This window comes from Larimichthys crocea, chromosome XIII (assembly GCF_000972845.2).
Source record: "Larimichthys crocea isolate SSNF chromosome XIII, L_crocea_2.0, whole genome shotgun sequence".
Lineage (NCBI taxonomy): Eukaryota > Metazoa > Chordata > Actinopteri > Sciaenidae > Larimichthys > Larimichthys crocea.
Window position 1 is genome coordinate 1,708,679 of NC_040023.1, and position 21,710 is coordinate 1,730,388.

General features: G+C 40.8%; 2 protein-coding genes across 9 annotated transcripts in view; one reads left to right on the top strand and one right to left on the bottom strand.

Moving 5' to 3' along the window:
* The window catches only part of LOC104931635 (relaxin-3 receptor 1), a 75,383-nt gene that overhangs the window by 29,596 nt on the left and 24,077 nt on the right, over positions 1-21,710 (top strand). Inside the window, exons 3-4 of one of the 7 annotated variants that reach the window (XR_003463558.1) lie at positions 12,979-13,057; positions 19,196-19,922. The exons of 3 other annotated variants lie outside the window; for them this stretch is intronic. The gene's annotated coding sequence lies outside the window, so the exon portion shown is untranslated. Of the gene's footprint in view, positions 1-12,978; positions 13,058-19,195; positions 19,923-21,710 lie in introns of those variants that run through there. 3 more of the 7 variants (XR_003463560.1, XR_003463561.1, XR_003463562.1) reach the window with 3 other exon arrangements.
* LOC104931631 (zinc finger protein 516) lies at positions 1,965-20,996 on the bottom strand. Of its 2 annotated transcripts, XM_027286737.1 has the most exons (6): positions 20,316-20,996; positions 19,929-20,092; positions 9,137-10,686; positions 6,980-8,257; positions 6,637-6,701; positions 1,965-4,204 (listed from the first exon to the last, which is right to left on the bottom strand). In XM_027286737.1, exons 3-6 carry the CDS (start codon positions 10,479-10,481, stop codon positions 4,154-4,156), a joined length of 2,739 nt encoding a protein of 912 aa, XP_027142538.1. In that variant the 5' UTR covers positions 10,482-10,686; positions 19,929-20,092; positions 20,316-20,996; the 3' UTR covers positions 1,965-4,153. The 2 variants fall into 2 exon arrangements, with proteins under 2 accessions (XP_027142538.1, XP_010744980.2); XM_010746678.3 differs by lacking the exon at positions 19,929-20,092.

The window sequence follows — 21,710 nt, forward strand, 5'->3', positions numbered from 1 at the left end:
TTGAGCTGTGCACAGGGGCAGCTTCAAAAACAATAAGTTTTAGGACAAACATTTTAGTGGTTAAAACATGTATAATAAATACTGTATAGTGGCACATAGCCAGCAAGAGAAATAACCAAGAGGAGTGTAATTACAAAGCAGCTCCTCTATTTCTTGACATTGTCTACCATCTAGTGGTAGAAATGGAAAACTGCAGCAAGAATGAAGCCAGATATTATTATTATTATTATTAGTAGTAGTAGTAGTAGTAGTAGTAGTAGTAGTAGTAGTAGTAGTAGTAATGTTGTTGTTGTTTTAATCGTATAATGTCATTGAGATCAATATCTTATCTGACCTGAGTACAGCAGAGGAGACAACTCAACAAAACGCAGTCACACAAGAATTAGAAACCATCATGCATGTCTCTAACATGTCCAAAATAAAAGATATAAATAATAATAAAATGATCCAATGGAAAGATAAATCATTTGTAATTCATTCCATTTATAGTACTGTGACCAGTCCAAGTGATCAGTGGAAGTTGTTTTAAGGTGGAACGAATATGCTTCTACAAACACAAGCTCAGATGTACTATTTGTTAGAAAGTGTGGCATGAAGATGATGTACTCTATATAAAAGCTTTCATTTGTCTTAATTCTTGACTCGGGCGGCGGCTGTGGCTCAGGAGGTAGAGGGAGTCATCCACTAATCAAATGATCGGTGGTTCAATCCCCAGCTCCTCCAGTCTGCATGCTGAAGTGTCCTTGGGCAAGATACTGAACCCCAAATTGCTCCCGACGACTGTGCTATCAGTGTGTGAATGTGAATGAATGGTTAACTCCTCAAACTGATGAGCAGTTGGCACCTTGCATGGCAGCTAATGCCATCAGTGTATGAGACTAGAAAGGCGCTCTCTCTCACTCACTCACTCACTCACTATATATATATATATATATCTCTCTATCTATATATATATATATATATATATATAATATATACCACACACACACACCACACACACCACACACCACACACCCACACACACTCACACACCACACACCACAGGACCCCCTTTCCAAAAAATTTGAATATCATAGAAAAGTTTACTTATTTCCATAATTCCATTAAAAAGGTTAAACTTTCATAGATTATAGATTCAGGGCCCACAGTTCAAATGATTTCAAGTATTTATTTGTTTATTTTTACATATTTTGGGCTTCCAGCTCAAAAGATCCATGAAAACAGAAATTCAAAAAATTAGAATACTGTGAAGAAATCACCATTTACTTCTCAGTTTTTGCTGAAAAAAAGAAAGAAATTAGGATCACATCAAATCAGTCAAAATATGGTACTTTCTAAACGATATGTCAATGTTCAAAACTTGGTTGGGAATCCCTTTGCCTTAATCACTGCCTCGATGCGCCGTGGCATTGAGGCAATCAGCCTGTGGCATTGCGTGGGTGTTATGGAAGCCCAGATTTGCTTGATGCTTGTTGTCAGATCTTCTTTGTTTTTGGGTCTGGTGGCCCTCATTTTCCTCTTGATAATACCCCATAGATTCTCAATGGGGTTTAGGTCTGGCGAGTTGACTGGCCAGTCGGACACTGTGATGGCATGGGCGTTAAACCAGGTTTTGGTGCTTCTGGCGGTATGGGCAGGGGCCAGGTCCTATGCTCCCTACGTTGGCTGAGGCTCAGAAGTGGCTTGACCCGAGGAACCTGACAGTTGTAGCCCATCTCCCGGATGCGTCTGAATGTGGTGGTTTTTGAAGCCGTGACTCCCGCCTCATTCCACTCTTTCTGGATCTCTGCCAGATTCTTGAATCTTCTCTGTTTGATAATCTGCTGAAGTACAGTCCATTTACCATGTAGTGACATTTTCAGGTGCCTTGAGATGCACAAATTACTAATTAAATCCAAGCAAAGAGCACATATTAGTGAGTGTCTGTGTGTGGTAATAATGACAACAGCACTATTATGAAAGAAATCTACATTGACCAACTTTATTTGGATATTTTTATACAATCAGACAAAATGCGGAACTGATGAAAATAGAAATTCTGATCCCAACATAATTATTAACTATGAAACATGTTAACATAGTCACAAAACTGAACCCAGTGAGAGCTCAACTTTAAGCTTTAGGTTTGCATAAAAGTTCAGGCTTGCATTAAAATCGCTGTCTCACTGTTTCCTGTCTCTCCTCAACTCCTTAACTGTCTGCAACAGCATCTTTACAGGTCACAGGCTCGATAATACCTCCTGCGGGAACTTCACTCTGACCTCAAGTTTCACTAAAAAAAAAAATTTTTTTCAACATTTTCTGTGGTTACTACAAATATCAAGTACTTCTGAGTGTTGAAATTCCACTCTTAGCAAACAAAAAAGACCATTAAATAAAACGATCATTTACAACATTTATCGAAAAAAAAAAAAAAAAAAAATCCACACAGATCAAAGTCAATACTCCAGTAATGAAATATGTATTCTCAAGATCTCCCAAGAAATCCATAAGTTGATGGCTTTTTGTTAAATGCATAGACTATTTCTCTATGGGAGGTGAATACGTTGAATCAGAACTAAAATATAAACAAACTAAAGAAATCTGCAAACAGAAACACATGAAAACAAATTGAGAACGAGGTGAATTAAAAAAACAAACAAATATTTCTTCTTATTTTTAGTAGCTTCACTGGCAGATGTAGGTCAGGGCCACGTCAGTAGAAATTGTTATCGCTACAGTTTCTACCTCTAAAATCACAGCATTAAATTGCTACATCACTAGCACAATGTGAGACGAGCGCAGATGTTTACACTACCTGTCTGACAGGAGGAGAAAAAAAAGGACAGATAATAGAATTATAAAGCAGGACACCACATTTTATTGTCGACTGGTCATTTTGACACATGTTGGACTGGCTACAACGATGGCCACCAATTTAGGTAGATTTCTCTGGTTTACATGAACTGGTCCATTCTGGACCTTAGGTTTGGCAATAACTATGGATTTGCCATGGTGCCGCTCCCACTGTCTGCAAAACAGATTTAATGACACCCTAGTTATTGATGATTTTACATTAAGTTGTATAATTTGTGGCTGTAAACTGGAGGTGAGCAGTTAGTTAACTTGGTTACTGGCACTACAGATTGTAACAGAAGATCGAAGATGGCTGACTGATGATGCCCTTCAGCATGTCGGTATATTTGAGTACAAACTGATCACAAATAAATTCCACTTGTCTTGGGTAAAATGTTCATTTTGAGCTATTTGAGTTGAAGTCAATGCATTACTTGTGATTGTGGGCTGAACATCCAGTGTGGGGGGAAAAAACATAACCAGTGCATCCTGTTACTCTAAATGTGTGTGGGATAATGAGCTAATAAAGCTAAAGCCTGGAATCTGGACAGATTTAGCTCTAATTAAACCCTCCCGTAGTGACATCATGCCTGTTTATTTTTCTAAGTGAAAACTGTGGAGGTGAACTGCTTTGCTGGTAACTGTAACTGAGAACGTCACTTGATTCCTCTAAATTTACCAGCACTATACATGTCGTAGCATAGTGATAGATCCCTGTTGCATAATACAAATGTTAAATAATCAAATACAGTCCTAACCTTGAAACAAAAGTCAAAAGAGGACATGCTACAACCTTGTAGGTGCCATTTAAAAACAACAACAAACTGAACCGTATATAGAGAGGTGAAAGTAAAGTATAATGTTCAGGTCGCAGCTTACATCTTTAGAAATGTATTTTTGGCATCCAGTCACAATCACAAAAATCACAAGATCTGCTGTTTTTCTTGCTTGGATCACCAGCTGGAGCTCATTTTTCACTGATATCTGTGGGCCTTTTAATATAACGTCCTCTTTCTCCTTGTAAATGTAGCTTCAAATTTAATTTCCTCCCCACCCGCTAAGTATTTTTACAGTAAGCTCAATGTGTGTTTTGGTACTGAACACACTCTTAACAAACAAAAAGCATGCATAACACTTCAAATTAAACAACCATATTACAAAATAATAAGACTCCACCTCATTGATTTTGCATATTTTGTGCATTATCCAGTGCCTCTGTCCTTTTGTAGGAGTTATGGCTGGTTCCTTTAAAGAACAGCAGGCCTCTTTGTTCAGTAGTATCGTGCAGGCTGAGAGCCAACATGAACACGATGTATGTTCACGTTCCTTTATGAAGAGACCCTGAGGAGGAAGTGGAGCGGCTGTTCATCTGCAAGAGAGAAGCGCGAGGCACACCAGTTAGAATAACACTGAATGTGTGTGTGAATAATGCACACTGTCAACAAATGTTCATAGTCATACACACCCACAATTTCAATTTGAAATATTCAAAATATCATATTTTTTATTTTATTTATTTATGATACTAGTCTGAAGCCACACAGTTAACATGAATTTCCAACAGGTGGTAAAACATTTTTAAAGGAAATTCATTTTTTTCTTTTTATTCTAAAATGATAATCCATGTTTCTATTTCTTAAAAAATGTAATGTTTTAGAGTAAAAATATTTTAAGACAGTCTGCTTCATTTATTTTACTTCTGTTTGCATCAGCTATTGTCCAAGAAAATTTCAATATATTTTCGTATTATTAACATATTACACACTGTAGTTGAAGTAATTCTTCAGTACAATTTCAAATAACCTGGTTTAGTAATGACAAAATAACAAACATGTTGTCTCCTAAAAAAGAGCAGATGGGTAATATCATATTCTGTAAGGGCAAGGAATTACAAATTAATAATATGGATAGCAATGTGGGGGATGGTTTTTGCTCTAATAGCTGACAAATTATTAAAGATCATCTTCAGTTTTTCATTTATAAGAAGGTATCAGCTTCATATCTCTCCATAATATACACATTTCATGGCATAAAACCTTTTTTTGTGCAATTTTACATTGAAATGATATTTCATTTAGAATTTTAGCAACACTTGCTTTACACAGTTTCATCCAGCATGTAAAGAAAATTGATTAAATCAACAAATTAAATATGTGGAGAGTTGTTACCTGATACATTTGGGTGCAAAAATTTTAGGGTGTTCAGTGATAATCAACTGTCTGAGGATATGATGTTGTCTAATGCAGGCCCTGTCACACTATGCTATGATATTTTATGCAGTAGCAACTGTATTAGTTGACCTACAAGGTCCCTGATTTCAAATTTCACAAAAATCGCTTCATGCCATGAAATGTGTATATTATAGAGAGAGTGAAGCGAATACCTTCCTAAAAATGTAAAAATTGAAGACGTGAAAAATATAAAAAAAAGAAAATAAAACAAGCTTTAATAATTTGTCAGCTCCTAGAGCAAAACCTGTCCCCCACAGTGTTATCCATATTAGTTTGATCTCATTTGTAATTCCTCAACCCTACAGAATGAGATATTGCTCATCTCTAGTGTTTAAAAAGTTGCCCACATATTACTCTAGGGGAAAGAGGAGAAGAACAGTTGTAGGTAGCATCAGGGTAGGCCTGACTGACAGGCTGATGACACACCATATGGAGATGCTGGGCGAGTTTTACCCTGAGGGGGACAACAATGTTTTTTTATTATGTGTTTGCCTCGTCCCTGTCAGCCTCTCTTACGAAAACGAGAAGGTAGAGACAGCCAGGTTGTGGAAGTTGACAGCCGCGCACGCAAACACATGAAAATACGCAGACGCACGTGTGCACCGAAGTGGCATACTGTATTCAGACGCAGACAAGGTAGAGACAAGAGAACAGCAGCACACAGTTGGTGAAGACATACTGTACACACTCGTGAGGGAGAGAAGGACTTTTACGCTGATCTTAATTTTAGACAGTTAACTGACACATCAGGTTTGCAGTGAACTGACTTTAGAGTTATTCATTTCAGTTCACCTGTAATTAAGACAAAATCTCTGATGTAGTCAACACACCACTGGCTGACTGTGAGTAGTACATGAACATAAAGTATATCATCTAAGATATAATAACCTTACCCTTTCTGATGGGGATGAAGGTTTGTTCACATTAGTAGATGACAGTCTAACAGCATCTCAGCTATTTTCTTTACTGAAGATATGAATTTTATTTCTTAAAGTATTTAATTGATGTTGTTAGTAAAGGCGGTTTTAACTCAATAAGACACACATAAACACACTCATTGACCACTTCATTAGGTACAAATGTGATCCAATAAAACCACCCAGCTATAAATTCTGCCTTTTAAAAAACATAATATTCAGTTTTGATTGACGCTGTCAGAGAGGTATTAATTAGAATAGAGGTCTTTGTTTATCTATGTGTTCATTATTGAGGTTGTAGTTTGCAGTCGTATTTAACTGGACTGCCTTATATTGAGAGCTGTTTCTAATATTTTGGCCACCCCATTTACATGCATGAGAGGGCCATAATATTACACACAAAACAGAAAATGATCAGCCTCATAAAAGTTGAATTCACAGCAGAGCTGTCGTATTGGATCACATTGGATGGTACAGGTGTACCTAATGAAGTGGCCGGTGAGTGTGTATCTATATTATAATATAAATGTAAAACTGGCATGAACAGGCCTTTTTAACTGTTGTTGGCTCATCTGCAGGCTAGCAGACATTTTCATCTAGTTTTTATCATTTTAAAAATAGAATATTTGCTGGCTGCTGCAGAGAATACATACTTGTTTGGAAGCTTCAGATGTGGAATGGACTTCTTTTCCAAAATTTCCATTTAACTGCAACAATGCTGTAAAAATTAAAGTATAGAAATAGCACATCAATATAAATATTCTGGTCTCATTCTGATTTGCACGTTTTAAAATAAAGGCCTGTTTAGTGTCAAACATAACATTAGAACTCTTAGTGGATAAAGTCAAGCACTCACTAATGTTTAATCCATTTAAATTTTAGCAGTCAAACATCTTTTAATCAGTTCAGCCTCCATCTTGAACAAATCGGTATTCAGTTGTTTTTTTCTCTGTTCATTTCCAGTAGATTAAACAGAAAAACAAAGCTCCTCCTCACCTTGTGGATCAATCCTGGGATCAACAAACCCCCAGTGCTGGTAAAGAGCAGCCAGATCATGTGGACTGTAGTTTTTCAGGACGCTCAAAATATCAATGTCCATTTGCGTTTCTCCTGTCGCCTCATTCTTTCCCTGAGCGAAACGTAATGGTTCTAAATAAGCTTTGTGACCCCACATGTTCATGGCAGCCCACAGATCAGGACCCTTAGGACCTGAAGAGGAGTCACACGGCTGCCTGCGATGGGCTCTTTCTGCAGCTGCATTGGATGAACTCCCGCCATGATTTCTGGCCAACATAAACCCCAAACCTTCCTGTGGGAAGTTTGCTTCCACTGCAGCTCTGTGGCCTCTGTGTTTGGGACTGCTTGTAGGCTGGAAACTAGGGGCATTCTTGCTGTGTGCAATACTGCTCGATGAAGTAGCTTGGGCCCTGGAGCTTTTACTTCCACCCTCCTCTGCCCGCTTATGTTCACCAGACTTCTTTTGAGGTAGGAGTCCTGTCCTCCCACTAGACTGTGTCCCATCGGAAGAGCGCGAGTCTTTGGACTGATGCTTGGACTTGGGAACACCTGATTGAGTCTTGGGGGCTGACTGCTTGCTGTTGTTGTTGCTGTGGGATGTGAAGCCTGGAGCCTGTGTGCGCTGAGTTCTTGGAGCAGGTAAAGCGGGACAGTCTTTGCCTTCAAGGAAGGGGGGAGGCCCAGTGCGTCTCCACTGCGTACCACCTGGCTTTAAGCTCTTGGGGCTGTTGGCGCAGGGTGCCCACTTGGGTGCCATCGAGCTGCTGCCATCCACCCTGTGTGCAACGCGCTGATGGATCCACAGCACTTCTGGGTAGTTGGTAGTGTGGGCACAGTATGGGCACTGATGTCTTACCAGGCCCTCTGTTTTTACTGGATAATTTACAGCGCTGTCTCCTTCACTTACTGGCAATGAGGACAGATTAAGAAGACTGCCAGCATCACTAGCAGCATGTCCCTGCCCTTTGACCTCAGTGCTATTTGACTTTTCTGTCTTAATGTTTGACTCTGCTGAACCCTGGCTAGGCAGACATGTGTAAGGATTCCAGTATGGCTGACTGAGTAACACACTCCTGTTTCTGAGGTAGTCCATGTATCTTGAGGCTTTGGGACCACTTTGGCTAATGTTGTCCAAAACGGTGCTGTGTTTGCTGTAGGGACCCAGGAAGTCCTGGTGCTGCCTGTGCAGGTGAGACCTGAGTAGTGAGGCATCTACAGTGTGGAAATCACAGTGCTCACAGAAGTGTGTCTTTTTATCTGTAGGTAAAGAGCAGAAGAAGCAATGTGATATCTGCCTAGAGATAATAACAGTGTACTTTATCAGTTTGAAAGATACTGATATGTTATTTAGAAAAATATAAATTATTCTAAAGCCCCTGTTCTCTAATTAAAGCTGTTCCAAGTGTGCAAGTAAAGCACATTAAGAATTTCTGCTGAAATGATTGAGCTTTTAAACCACCAGAACTTTAAATGATAAATATTCACATCACATTCATATTGTTATATACAAATAGCTATAAAAATAATTCTGTAGCTGTTTAAAACACTTTGCAATAAAAATCTTAAAAATCTTCTGGAGCCTAGGTGTATTAACCTTAATGGGATTTGCTGAAATGTAATCATAAATTCACTAGAGGTCTCCCTTTTCCACACTACAATCAGGGGCATAGTGGAGGGTAAACCCAAGTAAACTCTATCTGAATGAGGCTGACTCACCTGTTTTCAGATCAATTGTATCAGTGAGTGGAAAACTACAGTTTACCTACCTCTGTATCCACCAGTATACCTCTGACTAGAATGTTAAATTCTTACTGCTTTTCAGTCAATACTGAGTTGTTTGAGTATTGAATATTCACACTGACAGCCTGCTAAGTTTAATTTACCTTACAGCAACATCAGAGACAGACCTTTGGTCTGTCTATTACTGAAGCAAGCAGTTTTTATCAGACAAAGTGGCACATCTGCATGTCCACAAACATAACCTTTGATACCTTTTTATAAAACAAGAAGAGTGCAACACTCAATACAAAGAAACTGTCCTCAGCACAAACTGGGCCTAGTAATTGATTCCTGTTTTGAACTATTGTCTTGTCCAAACTGTAGTGCAGGTATTGTGGTGTGGTGTGTATGGCTTACCCTCCTGGTCTTGACTCCTGATGCTGTTGGTCTGTTTAGGTGTGGAGTCTTTGACTTTTTTAGTCTGCAGCGCCTCATAAAACGCATGACCAAGTCCGTTCAACAGGATCCGGTCCTTCTGGCAAATCCTCTTGTCACCACCTTTAGTCTGAGCCAAGCTGTTTGATGTCTGATCAATGCCTGTATCGCCCTTGATCTTCTTATTGTTGGAGCTGGAGGTGTCTATTTGCTTCCTCTTCTTCTCCTGCTTCAGAGGTACATACTCACCCTTTTCTGTGTCATATGCCACCTCAGCATCTGCTAGCCTCTCCTCCCATCCCAAACATTTCTCTGTGACCTCCACTAGTCGTCCCCTTGTGGCCAACTGCCATGCTTGGTAGCTACAAACTGGATCCAGCTCTGGAATTCGCCTGCCTAGGCTCTTTTCCTCAGAGGTCTCTTTCTGCCCAACACATGTGAGGTTCAGGCTTTCCAAAAAATGCCTCTTAGCAATATGCGGATCAGAGACTTCAACTGCTTCCTCTGGTAGACTTTGTGTCTGAGTACGACTGTGGATCAGTTTATGTAGCCTTTCGTGTATTCGCAGTGTCTTGCGGTCTGAGAAGAAGTTACCACAGCCAGCACAGAGCTCGTACAGGCACTCTTCATTTGTCAGCGATGCTGGATCCTGAGGAACTCCGTTGACGGTAGCAGGCAGCTCGTTGCTTTTGCCACCTCTTAGCTGGGCTTTGACCCGGTGAATGCGCATATGACTTTGGAGGAACCATGCCTGGCGGAAACGGCGTCCACAAATCCGACAACCGTGATCCTGGGAGGTGCGGTGCCTCTTCATGTGGGATTTAAGGAGTAGTACCTGAGGGAAAACCTGGCCACAGATGGTACAGGTACAGGACCCACCATCAGCCTCTTCACTGACCTCAACACCATCTTTACCCTTAACCTTTTTCTTGGCTCCTTTCTTCTTCACCTTCCCGTTGACATTATGAGCTTTGTCAGACGTGCTGACAATTTCGGGAGGTACAGGAGTCTGAGTGTTATCTTTCTGCTCTTGATCTCCATCCCCGTCCTTGTCCTTGTCACTGAGGTTATGGCTGAACAGGCCCAGTTTATGGCTTCGAATGTGGGCCTTCAGGCTGCCCTTCTGAGCCGTCCTGTGCTCACAGTACGGACACTTGTACGGCTTCTCCCGTGTGTGTCTTCTCATGTGCTGGGACAGAGAGCTGAGAAGCGGAAAGCTGCGTCCACACACCCCACATGTGTGGCCGGAGGTCACATCTTCCTCTGTGTCTGCCTTTATATTAGCTGCAGGTTTCAGGGATACATCCTCCCTCTCTTCTGTCTCCATCACTTTTCCTGGAGCACTGGTATGTTTAAAAAAAAAACACAGCTGTGTAACAAATTCTTTTTCCAACTATGTAAAGTTTCTTCCAAAAATTAGTGAGTTCTCAGAATGGACATCAAAAACTTGGAAAACATCACAGCTTTAGTTTCCATCCTGACTTGTGAAGAGATGTTCTTTATGAACGTGCATACTGTTTTGGGAAGAATACCTGAGAAGAAAAAAGAAAAATAAATTAAAATTAATACAAATTCACAGAAAAGGTCAGTCAGATGTTGTTGTTGTTGTTGTTGTTGTTGTTGTTGTTATTATTATTATTATTATTATTATTATTATTATTATTATTATTATTAGCATCACATAAAAGAAGAAAATAATAATTTGAATGTAAGCTTCATATATTCAACAGTAAAAATAAATATATTCCCCAATTTGGCAATTCCTGTAAAAGAAGGAGCGGTGCAAAGAGTGCCAAACTGTTATTTAGTTTGGATATTTTAACAGTGATGATGCATAAACAGACTCTCATGCCTGTTAAGTCACCTTTAGAATTCAGAATAGTAAAAGCATAAAAATGTTCATTAGTGTTGTTCAAAAAGCTTCTTTGTTTCCTTGAATGTAGAGAAGTTTTACAGAGATACAGAGAATGATTTCACTCTAAACTAAGCTAGTTTCACTCAGTATGCATAAAAACTGCAGCCCATGTACTAAGAGAGATATCCCACTGAGGAAATTTGCATCACACAGATTTTAGAATAACCTTTGTCCCTTGGTGGATGAGCGACGCCTGTCTGTGCGCATTAGAGCGCGGGTCAGTGTCTCAACGTGTGTGTGTGTGTGTGTGTGTGTGTGTGTGTGTGTGTGTGTGTGTGTGTGTGTGTGTGTGTGTGTGTGTGTGTGTGTGTGTGTGTGTGTGTGTGCGCGCGCGTGTGCGCGTGTGCGCATGCGTGTGTGATGGTCCTTTGGTTTCCTGTGCCTAAATTGAGTGTGTGAGGTGAAGCGTGAAGAAATGTATTCATTCCTGGCCAACCAGGATGAACCCTGAGGGGCAGTCCACTCTAATTCACGATCAATAATCCATTATCAACAAACATTTTTAAAGCTTGCATATGGGCACACACACACACACACGAAGCCCTGATTCTGGGGTTAACGTAAGATTGTGGTTAAAGGTAATAAGGTACATTTCTAAATATTATTGTACATAAAGTAGGTGAAATATCGCAGAATCAAACCTTCATACACATGAGGCCAATGATTAACCAGCAAGTTTGATATATATGACTTGATTATATGCAGAATTTAACCATCCAGTAACAGTACAGGCATGTGTGGCACTCTACATGAAAACAGTACATGTTACAGGCACGGTCTGATGTGGTTCAGTGTGTATCTTGGGCAAACATGACTATTTGTTAGACTGTTAACAGTGAAAGAAAGTACTCTGTGGCGTATAGCCAGCCAGGCAGTCAAAAGAAAAACCTGCTATTGTGTGGGTCGCACCAGAACTGTCACATCGCCTCATGTCTGGCCCTCCACCCCTCATTGGGGGGTCGAGAGAGGTATTGTTAAAGCAAAGAGGCCTAGGCCTACACGTCACTGTCTTCGAATACATGTCTGGGCAAAGAGGCAGGACAAAAGACAACTCTTGTTTGTCTTGTCAGTCTTTTGAATATGAGGAATAACTAGGTGCACGTCCACATAAAGGCCAGAGAAAGAGATTGACTCTGGTATGATTTTTCAGGGGATGAAGTTGTCTGTCTAATTATCTGTATCTGCATCCACGGTTGCATCTGTCGGTCTGCATGCCTGCCTGCCTGCCTGCTCGCGGTCATGTGTGCTGAATCCGCTCACGCTGGAATGGGTGTTTGTATCTGGAATATGGAAGGGGTTTAGGAGGTTTTTCCGGACGTGGCAGGTGTTTGGTAGGCAGACGCTGTCAGATTAGTGCATGGGCAATGTGGCACACTGTCTCCAAGAGGGGGAGGATGTGCACGAGAAACTGGAGGGTGGCAATTAAGGGGTTAAGGTTAAGGCGAATGTAATGAGTTAACACAATGGGGATAAAGTCAGAGAGCTGAGGGCAACAGATGGGAATAAACGGGCCATCAGTACAGAGTTAGCCGCCTCTACAGTATGAGCTTATGCCTTTGTCAAAGCAATGTGCTTAGTGTGTGTGCTATATATATATTTACATCTGCATTATCCTATTTTTGCTCAGTCATATAAGATCATATACTTGTGATGTGCTTCACAACAAGCACTTTGTTTGCTGAATTTAAACCAAAAAATAAAAAATAAAAAATCAATCTTATACAATAATTTATTTTCCTTCCTCTCTCTGTCACCATCTTTTCCACCTCTTCCTCTTTCATCCCATAAACACTAAAAGCTCTTTGCAGGATCTGTAAAGTAATGCAGAGAGCCAAACATGTTGCTCCGGGGCTTAACTCATTTCTTTTAGAATCTCTCACTCCCTTTTTTTCTCCCTTTTCTTTGGCAGATGAATAGGCATGTCCAGTCAGCTGTCCTCGCATTGATTCATCCTGACGTCCCAACCAGCTCAGCACAAACTCCCTATGGTCAGGAACACTGATGCTGAGAGCCTGTGTGCTGTGATGTGTGTGTGTGTGTGTCCTTGCATGAAAATATCCACTGTCGGTGTGTTGCATGTGTGTGCACTGCCTGTGTGCCTGGTTGCTGCACAGAAGCTGTGGGTGTAATTTCCTGCCGGGATCTGGAAATAGCATTTCCCCTTTGTAAGATATTCTCGCATCCAACGTACCAGAAAACCCCCAAATACCTTCCTTTATTTGGACGCAAGAAATGTCCACTTACTCTGTCTGTAAAATTCTGCAACTGTACTGGCAGAACCCCATGACTGTGCATGTATATGTGCCTGTGCGAGTGTGTGTGTATGTGCTGAAGTCATCCAAATACACTCAACAACCAGCAACAAGCCTGTGCCAACATACCCCTGACTGGAGATAGCATGTGACTGTCCTTATGCTTGTGTTCAAAGCCATAGTCACTCACTAAGCCTCAGCTCGCATCTACTGTTTTGTGTCCAATAATCCTGTCTGTTTTCCACCACCTGCAAACACACAACAGAGGCACTAATATGCACACTGATTATATGTAGATGTAAATGTAGTCTAAATAGAAACACAACGAGAAAATCAAATCACCCTGTTAGTGTTTTTTTAAGATGCTTATAGATAATCACAGAAAATACTATCATTTAAAAAATGGCAACGTCGAGTTCCTGGAGGCTTTAAAGCCTAAAGTGACCTGGTTGCTTCATATTTTGAGTATTTCTGACACTGTGCAGTCACACGTCAGAGAACGTTTAAAAGCTTTATTACAAGAATTTAACAAAATTCTTTACAGTTTGTGTTTTTGGGTTGGTCAAACTTTCACACACACTTTTGCACATTTGCACGTTTTCTCTAAAACAGATGTCAGTGCACACAAATAAACGCACCAGTGCTGTGCTGTTTGGTTCCAGTTCTGACTGCAATATTTACATATCACTAATGCAACAAATATTTGTAAAAATATATATATATTTTTTTGGGTGCATATTTTACTTCTTGTTACCTCTTTTTTTTTATGTTAGAATCGCTTGCCAATTTCTCAAAATACTTGCCAATAGCACCGATAACTGCTACTACTGCCAAGCCCTGACACTGAAGGCAAAGTCACAGATTTTTAGATTACATTGCTAATATTTTAGCAGGACACGTTGCTTGTTACAATTTATTTACAGTCGAGAACGTGCAATGATTAATTCATTTAACACGATGAAGTACAACAAACTATATCTAAGTGCATTTAAAGTGTCCCAAAAATAATCAGCTTTTTAAATTTGAAATGTTTAATATCTGACTGAAACACATTTTTAGCTCTGGTTCACGACACATATAGAACCTAAATCCTGAACGGATCACTAAGTCCTAGTGGAAGTCATTCTCCTTGTATAATAAAGAGCAGTCAGCCATATTGAACACCTGTACAGAATGATGCCCCAGCAAAAGAAAAAAAAAGAAAAGTGTTTTGTGTTTCTTTGTGTTTTTTGGAGTTCGTATGCAGAAAACAAATTCTCTGCTGATTCACTGCTGATGCAGTTGAAGATGACTCCTTCCAGATGTACAGGAGTCAACACACACTCCCAGGTGCTTGCATGAGATGACATTTTTAATGACTATCCAACACGAGCGTTAACAGTTAGCGCGCTTGGCGATTCAGGTCTGATGCACCTCACAGCAAGCAAAAACCAGCTTCACTTAAGTTCACAGAAATGACAATTACTGAAATAGCGACCACGCTTTAGGCTGTAATGCTCTGCACCGTGTTAGAGTAACATGCTAAAAAAAGTAACAGAAAATGAGCCATAGAGAGTGACAAGGGCGACAGCCAACAATCCTTCACTATTTCAGCATAATAAGAATGACAGCATTATGACCCCAATATGATGTGACTGATACATACTGATATATCTCCACACAGCCTAGTACTAATGTATAACTTCATCACTTATAGACGGTATTCAACACCAAACACTGTTCCTAGAATGACTTCACTGCACGAACAACAGTGAAGCAGCACAGTACTGTGGGCGAACGGCCTAATGTACCTAAGAGATTAGACAGCCATGAGCTCAACAGTCACAAGCACAGACAAACTTGCACACATCCGTGCCCATCCCCCTCCTTGTCCAAACCTCCACTCAGTTACACAACATATACAGGGATTACTCTTCATCGCATGAGATGAGCTGCTCGATGAGTGGCCTTTTATCGTGGATGCCCCTCAGTGCTTGTGAAGCACACGCAGGGGAAAGAGAGAGCTGACAAAGAGAAGAGAGATTCTCTGCAGAGATTTTACCTGTTGTTGTGCAAATGTGAACAGTCACACTTAAAAAATGTACAAGATGGGATCTGACGCGGGAGCCCGAATGCAGACATCAAAAACTATATGCCACAGAGAGCAGGAAGGCAAAGAGGAAGACGTGATTCTGCCTTCTATTATTGATGTGAATGTATCAACTGTGGTAGGTCTGAGGATCCACTATGGACCCACTCTCTTTTCAGTGTGGATTGGCTAGTGTGGGAGACACTGGAGTATAATCTGCTGGCATTAACTTGCTCTCTAAAAAAAGCACTCTCGACAGGGATTAGATTATCATGGCAAGGTCAGCTTAGACTCGCTCTGACTGTCTCCCTTTATGTCTCTCTGTCACGCTGCTTTCTGTCTTTCGACTCGATCAGTTTGGTCATCTTTTGGTCGACCTGCTACCTGTCAGGTGTACATTTTAACTCTGTCATTCATTTTAGTCTCAGCCAAACATAGATCACGCTGTCAATCAGAAAACATAAGAGATTAACACAGATTAAATATACAGGCTATGGTACAGTGTGCTCCAAAGCCACAGAAGCCACAGAAAATTGACTTTTCCCTCACTGTGTATGTTAGATTAAAGTGACATTAGATTAGAGTTAGAAATTTGCTCATATGGTTTGACCTGGAAAATGAATGAATCATATGTGATTTATTCTCTATGGAGAAAATTCAGGATTAAAGCATCAGTTCTTGAGACAAACTCCTATCAACTTGGTTGACACGACAACAGAGCTGCAGCTAAAGATTATTTTCATTCTCTAATAATCTGCTTTTTCTTTTTTCAATTGGTCAGTTAATCGTTTGATCTGCAAATATTAACAAACAATGAAAAATGGCCATCGCAATTGAACAGAGCCCCTTTTTTTCCACAACCAAAGGTATTCGGTTTACCATCAATCTGCAAATATGCACATTTAAGAGGGCAGCATGTTACATTTGGGAGGATCTATTGGCAAAAATGTAATTTAATATTTATAAGCATGTTTTCATTTGTTCATTTCAAGTTCCACAGCCACCACAATTTCTCCTACACACTAAAGAAGGAAAAGGGTGAGGCAAGATTGCAGTCTCACTGCTAGATGCCACTAAATCCTACACACTGCTCCTTTAAGCATTTGCACTTTTCAAGAGGTTTTTTTTTTTGCTCAAAAATGCCTTTTAGTAGTAACAGTAGTAGCAGAAGTAAATCTTAGAGATTGCATGATTGTAGATCGAATAACAGAACAGAAGTGGATTCATTCAGCTGCTCGCTTTTTATCAAGATCTATTATGATAGGATCAAGTACAAGGTCAAAAGAACCATTTCTTCACATGAAGCACAGTATAATATCCTGTGTGCAATAATATTTCAGTCACCTTGAGTGCTTTAGTATGATATATCGTGAGTGTTTACATCTCCTCTGTGATTCTGTTTTGGTTTTGATTTTAGGCAAATGACTTAAAATTTTAAAATAAGAATTTCTCATTTTATTAAACCTACAATCAAATCTTACGGTCTAAGAATGGGGTTGCTCTTTTGTGATATGTAGATCTTTATCAATGCACAAGATCAAAATTCTCAAATTACAAAGACGATGTTGATTTATAGTACAGAACAACATGTGTGTAATTTCCTGCTATGATTAAGGTAAGGATTGAAGGGTAAGGCGATACCTGCTTAGCGATTTTACCCTGGAGCAAAAGAATGACAGCTGGCAGCAGGGTCTGGATTAGGTTTCCCATAGGGGTATTGCATCTTTTACACCACCGCTTCTTTGGAGTAGAATAGGGCCGATAGTAACCTGACTCCCTCAGACCCATCCAATCTCGTCTCCCTCTGTCTCAATGGGGCCAAGCAGAAGGGATCTGTGGACGCCTTACTCATCCCTCCCATCTTCCATCTGGACATTTTGCCGGTGTTTGCACTCCAGTTCCTCCACTGGAGACTTAACGGGCAAGGTCTTTTTTTCCAGTAACCTATTTGAGTCATCACAAAATGCATTCAATGCTCACTTCTGCTAATATTTTTTGTTTTGGGGGGGGCAAACAAAGAAAAGTTTCTTTGTGACGAGAGACGAATGTTGGACTGCATTAAAGCAGCACCTTACTTTAATTAGAAGACAACACTCTTCATAAAAACAAGTAGCATTTGAATAAACCGAAGTAGATCCAAGAGAGAATTTTCACAATATATGTGAGATATGCACTGATTAGTTACATCTTGGTGTTAAAGATGACAATCAAGTTTCCTAATGCCTGAATTGACACATTTAATCTTGTTTTGCCAACCAACAGTCCAAAACCTTATAGTCATGTCTGAAAAGCTAAAAACCAGTGAAGTTTGGCAACACATCAACTATTTTAGCTCTAATTAAATCATTTTTCTTTCAATGCATCTAGGTAAATCATTTTTGTCTTTTTAGGAATCCAATTCCATCTCTTTTGCATGTAGCCACTTTAAGTTGTTTAATATTTTGGGCCTCGAGGTCCAGCCACTGAACAACACACCGCATGCAGACAAAAGACAACATGGGAGAGACAGCTAGCATATGTTAGCATTGCACTGTATCCAGAGGGCGGTCGGCCTGTAAGCTGTGCTGTGAAGTTATAACATCAGAAGAGAGGATGCACACTCAGCAAGAACATGCACATGTATGCACACGGACTATTTTACTAGCAGATCCACGTATTTTGCAGACATGTGACCATGTGCCGTTCCATTTAAGTCTTACTGCTCGAAACATGATATATGAAGTATTGAACCTGCTCAGGTGCTTTTCCGTGACTTTCATCTTGATCACAAAAACTGCAGCTGGAGGCGGGAGGATGAGGCCAAAATAGACCAGTTTTATAAGATTGTATTACAAATTAAATGCTTTATAAATACATTTAGGTTATAGATTATGGACATGCTTTATCTATAAAAGAGATACTAGTTTGTTGATATAATTGCTGTAACCTGCCGGCATGTCTGTGACTTTTTCAAAAGGTGAAATGTGGTTGACCAAAAAAAAAAAAAAAAAAAAGTCTGCATACAAGATATTCTGGATGTGAGCCACTGGCACATGCTGTAATTTTAAGTACTTCACAATGCATTCACAGGAATAACAGCATAATGACTTTGACCTGTTTTGATCACCTATTTCTCCCGAGGTTTCAACAAAGCCCAAGAGCCATGATTGTTCTTTGTGATTTTATGTTCCCATAGCCTCTGTCTTACCTTGTGCAAGACCTGTTTTTGTAGTAGCATGGCTCCTTCTTATAGAATGTGTTCCCACCAGTTTCTTAGTCATTTTGTTGATTTCAAACTGTGTTTTTCTTGTTTCCATTGACACCAGATTAAGGAAAAGAAAATGTTGTCAGCCCATTGTCACATGAAACGTGGAGATAGCCTTACCCCTCACATCTTCCTATCTGCTCTGTCTGCACCCCTCCCCCCCTCCCCTCTTTGCAGCAACAAGCCCCCCTGTCCAGACCTCGGTCTCCTGACCTAATCTGGATGATTAAATCATTTTTCTTTAGCACAAATTTTGTCCCCCTGCTACTCTTGTCTGGTAGTCGCCGCAAACCCTCCCCTATTGATCGTCATACTGAGGAGATTACCCTAATAGCTGGGATTACCTCCCCACATGTTGGTTGGCCACATACACGGGGGTGGGTGGGAGGGTGGGGGCACGGTGCATGTTTTGCATGATGAGCAAGTGTATGGGATGGAGGGGTGGAGGAGTAAGAAACAGAGAAATCTGTGTTTGTTTACTGCCTGTAAGTACTCTAACATAAAAGTGCTACAACCTCTGAGATGTGTCACTGCCTGTGGGGTGTAATTAGACTTTCTTCAGCCCACAGAACAATCTCTAACAGTGACGACCAGTCAGGAGACAACCGCCTTTTATCAGCAGGACAGACAAACAACACCCTGAAGACCTATTTGACATGTGTTTGTCCTTCTCCCTATGCAGCCTGGGTTTAAAGGCCAGGGGCAACACCTTGCAGTACGAGAGATAAAACAATTAGTAGATGAATCGATTGATTAATGGGGAAACTTAATCAGCAGCAATTTTGTTTTCGTTTTGGACAGTTATCAAACATTATTAAATTGTGGCTTATCAAATGTGAAGATCTGCTGCTTATCACTGTTATTTCATTGCAAATTAAACGCCTCTCAGTGTTAGTCAGACAAAACAAGCAGTGGACAGATTTGTGTCACTATTTTCTGACTTTTTCTAGACTGAACCATTAATCTGCAATGAAGCCACAAGCCCCCTGACAACAATAACCACAAGTGGCCCAGCACGGTCCACATCCACGTTTCACAACAACCTCAGCTGGACATCTCTGGTTTGGTGGCCCGCTGGCTGTGAGCTTCTTTTATACTTTACTGTTTCTAACAAGTGCCAGAGGGTGAAGCAGCAAAAAATCAAGATGTTATACCCACAGAGGCGGCCAGAGAGAGAGAGAGAGAGAGAGAGACTGGAGGCCATTCAAACAGTGCAGAGAAAAGGAATTCCGTTAATCCGCCGCTGATCCGGTACAATGGCAGCCTTGTTGTCTGTCCCGTTTGCACTCACTTACCACAAGTTTGCGTGCGTTGACAATGTCCGCTGATAGCCGGTCCACAGCTGCGCCAAACCGCGGCAAAGATTAAGAATAATAGCCCCGACAACGGTGCAGATAATGTGGGAGAGCTCGTATCAGGACACTTGTGTCAGTCAGTCGCTAGCCCGCTCCGACACGAGCTTCAGAGGACACACACACACACACACACACACACACACACACACACACACACAGCACTTGGCCGAGTGTTTCACTCAAACTGACACACACATTACTAACAGACGGGATGTTGTAGTTAACTTTCGCCCACCACAAACTCCCCCCAAACACTGCCGGAGCCACCACAGCATCCCGCTCCCGTCCTCTTTTGTTAGTTCACCGTCGTTTAGCTTCACTCCTTACCTCAGAGGGGCTGTCGTTAGGCGGCAGGTCGCTCCTGAAGGAATCCCATCACGGAAAAAAAAAAAACACACAAAAACAAAAGAAAGGGGGGAAAAAAACAATGGCGAACTAGGTGAAACAGCTTTGCACTTGTCGACAAATCAGGACGGTTATCCTCCAGAGCTCGTTCAAACTTCCTCCCCTGTCTTTCAATCACAGCGGTGCACCTGAACCGCAGTCCCGTCCTCCTCCTCATCCGCAGCGGCAGCAGCAGCAGCAGCGGCAGCCGTCGTTGTGTTGGGGGACATGAGTGACGCGAGAGATAACGTTATTAACGTTAATAACAAGGACGAGTGATCTCTGCGTGTGCGCGCGCGCGCGCGGCTCTGCCCCATTCACTGCTGCTGCTGAGTGACCGCTGAGCGCGCGCGCAACATTCCCCCTCGGTTACCGTTAGTTCAGCGTGGGCTGTGCTGGTGTCAAACATAAAGGTGGATGCGCTCTAACAACACACACTGCGCACACAAGCACTGACAGAAGTTCAGTCAAAGCTCGTGTGGAAGTGAAACAGTGAATTAACGTGTTTGGACAACACTGCAGGAATGACTTCAGTGTCGCGTGACTAATAATGGCGCTTATAAAACTCAAACTGTTGTAAATATATTTCTCACTGTAGACCTGAGCGAGCTGACCTTGTGTTTTAAAGGGACTGTTTCATTTAAACTAATGCAGTGCACACAGGGGCGGGACAGGCCGAGAGGAGGAGGGCGGGACTTTGTTCACAGCTCTCTGCATAATACAATCAGTAATATTCTTCATAAATTCAACTAGTTCATAGCTTATCATTTTAAGACCTGTGTTGTTGTTGTTGTTGTTGTTGTTGTTGTTGTTGTTGTTGTTGTAGTAGTAGTAATAGTAGTAGTAGTAGTAGAATAATAACAATAATAATAACAACAACAACAACAACAACAACGATGATGATAATAGCAGCTTACTATAACATTCCTTTCATATCTCGCCTGTATTTGGAGCATGTAGTACAGTTTGTGCCCTGCTTTTATAAACAGTGACATATGATTACTCTTACATATTTAGCTCACCCAAAAATGGGTTCGGTAGTATTTGGACACTATCACCTAACTGCTGCTGTTTGGCTTCAGGTAGTAAGAATTATTTTGAAATTAATATTAGAGGGAGATTATTTAGAAGTGGATATATCCAGTGCTGACTGAAAATATGTACTTATACCTGTTTATAACCTACACTGCACTTCATACAATGAGCTGAAAATGATGCAGCCAGTTAAAATCCTGTGTTCTAGTGAGTACATTTAAATGTCATGTGATATTTTCAGGTAGCAATTTGTGATTTTGCTGTTGTATTTACACCTTGTATATACCCATTACCTTACTATTA